The sequence below is a fragment of the Oryzias melastigma genome, linkage group LG6 (assembly GCF_002922805.2).
Source record: "Oryzias melastigma strain HK-1 linkage group LG6, ASM292280v2, whole genome shotgun sequence".
In the NCBI taxonomy this organism is placed as follows: domain Eukaryota; kingdom Metazoa; phylum Chordata; class Actinopteri; order Beloniformes; family Adrianichthyidae; genus Oryzias; species Oryzias melastigma.
In genome coordinates, this window is record NC_050517.1 from 31383709 (window position 1) to 31386274 (window position 2566).

Genomic DNA, 2566 nt, shown 5'->3' on the forward strand with positions numbered 1-2566 from the left:
AGGTTTTTACATCCCTGTTAAAAAAAAAAATCACATTTTGAGAGCTACCAGGTTCTTTTTATATGTTTGCCTTTGTTTGTGCCAAAAATTAATTTATATTTATTATTTTCTTTTTAAAAATTCTCATAAACGTAAACCCAAAATTCTTAAAGGCTAAAGTAACACTACTAGATTCGATCTGTAGAATTCGAGTCCAAATGTCTTTTTCTCTGTTAAAGGTTTCCTGGTCTATCATTCAAAACTTCTCCCTGTTTGTCTCCTGCAGCCACGCACTCGCAAATCATGCTCCTGCAGAGTCTGAAGAAAGCCAACTACCAGCTCCCGCTGCTCATCACCGACTCAGGGATGCCCCCTTTGTCCAACAACACAGAGGTCAAAGTTCAGGTGTGCATATGTAAGAAGAACAAGAAGATCTGTAGCTCCGCCCACTCCCACCGCTCCAGCCTTCTAGTGATGCTCGCCACACTCCCGCTCGTCCTACTCTGTGAGTACCCTCGCTCCGACCCGCCTTGGGCCACTCTCACCGTCTCCGCTTCTAAAGATTTGAAAATCAACACATTTCTGCAGCTTTTTAATCAGAAGAATTGATCAAAGTGAACTTAAGTGAGCAAAAGACTGTTGTTGTTGGCATGCACAGAGACACAGCTTGGATTCCTGTTTTCAGCCAGAGGATTCTGAATGCATAATGGATTTTTGCTCATATCCCCCCTTCATTTTTATTTAACTGCACTGCCCAAGGCTCTCCCCAGGAAGTCAAACTTGAATTTACTCTAAATGTCTCATTTAAAGCAAACGATAGCATGAATTATTCAGCCTCCACCCCACAACACACGCGGGATGGAGGACATCCAACTGCTAGTTTGAGGAGAGAGAAATTCATTTGCAACTTCAGGACCCCCTGACTTCTTTTCCTGTCCTTTCCGCCGTCAGGATGTGTTCTCTGTAGTTCTTAGTTAGGCTGGCTGCACGCCGGAGGCTCCGAACAGCAGGAAGAATGATGACGGTGAAAGGAGAGGAAGAATGAGAGGAAACAGAGAGAATGCATGATGGATTGAAGGAAAATTGAAGCAGTATTTTTCACTTCAGGCCTAAAAGATGATGGAGTTATAATTATCACGTCTTTGTTCTGCTAATTTGTGTTTGCCTGTGAAATTCATCCACTGACAAATCTCAGCCAGGTTTCTCTTTATCTTTTAGACTCTTCTCTAATTTATTTTCCTGTTTTTGTTGACACTTTTTTTTCTACTGATCTCTGCATGATTTGTTCTGCTTTCCTCTTCACCTCCTTTAGCAGCGTTTCTTCTGAGGAAACAGTCCTGACCGTTTCCCTTCCCATCATGCAGCAGTCAGACACTCAGCAGGATCCCTTTGTTTACAGGATGACTTTTAGTTTCACATCTTCTCTTTTTAAGGATCTGCTAATGAAGCTGCTGTTTCCCTGGTGGCATATCTATCATGATTAAAGTACTTTTTTTCTAACTTTGCTACACATTTGTACAATGTATTTTAGCCTTGTTTCCCCTGAACGGTCCAGTCCGGTTTAGAATGGTCCAGGCTATCCAGGTGACCACTCAAGGCCTGCAGGATATAGAATGAATGAATAGCTTTGTGTAAGAGAAATGCGAACGAGTATTGATAATATTAATATGGGGGTCATCCAGCTGCTTTTTTTTGTCAGAATAATCGGTGACACAGCAGGCGCTCAAACAGCTCTGATCTATTTACCGCGGCTCGCCTGACTCACGTCTCGTGAGCCGGGACCAAATCTTGTGAGCCGCGGCCAAATCTCGTGGGTCACGACCAAATCTTGTTCGTTGGGTCCCAAATCTTGTGGGTCACAACTCAAATCTCGAGGGTCACAACCAAATCTCGTGGTTCATGAACAAATCTTTTTTGTCATGACCAAATGTTGTGGGTCGCGACTCAAATCTCGTTGGTCATGACTCAAATCTTGTGAGTCACAGCGAAATATCATGAGTCGCAGCCAAATCTCGTGGGTTCCAACTCAAATCTAGTGGGTCTCAACCCACAGCTGTGAGCTGTAACCTGCGAGCCGCCTCATTAAAGCTTTAATGCCATTTTATACCATAAATTGAACATCGGAGCGTCGTTTGACATGGTGGATTTATTTTATCCCGTAATACTATCTCTGTCCTCTCTCTGGCAGGAGTTTCTCTGTGCGCTGATTTCTGCTGTCAGCCGGACGTTGGGTAGAGCTGGAAATAGGTCAGAGCTGTCTGCAGCGCCAGGCCCTACTGAAAAATCTTCAGCCAATCGTCCGCCCTAACCGGTCCATTCATTTTCTATTGAACAAACAACAGACAGGGCCCAAAAATGGTACAGTTCAGTCCAATTAAATGGGTCCATTTTATAATGGAAGCGCTCAACATACCGGGCTGGACCGGACCACTCAGTGAAAACGAGGCTTATAAGATCTACTCTGATTAAAATGGTGTTTTTGGTTTTTTAACATGTTCTTGTGGTATTTTTCTGATGATGGAGGACATAATAAGTTTATCTTTCTTATGTCAGATTCAAACTTCATATGAATGTGCGTGTGTGTGTG

At 43.2% G+C, this 2566-nt stretch overlaps 1 protein-coding gene across 1 annotated transcript in view; it reads left to right on the plus strand.

The window, feature by feature from the left end:
• The window catches only part of cdh13 (cadherin 13, H-cadherin (heart)), a 431031-nt gene that overhangs the window by 408647 nt on the left and 19818 nt on the right, over window positions 1-2566 (plus strand). Inside the window, exon 14 of the mRNA XM_024281692.2 lies at window positions 266-484. Coding sequence (XP_024137460.1) covers window positions 266-484 — 219 coding nt within the window. The remainder of the gene's footprint in view (window positions 1-265; window positions 485-2566) is intronic.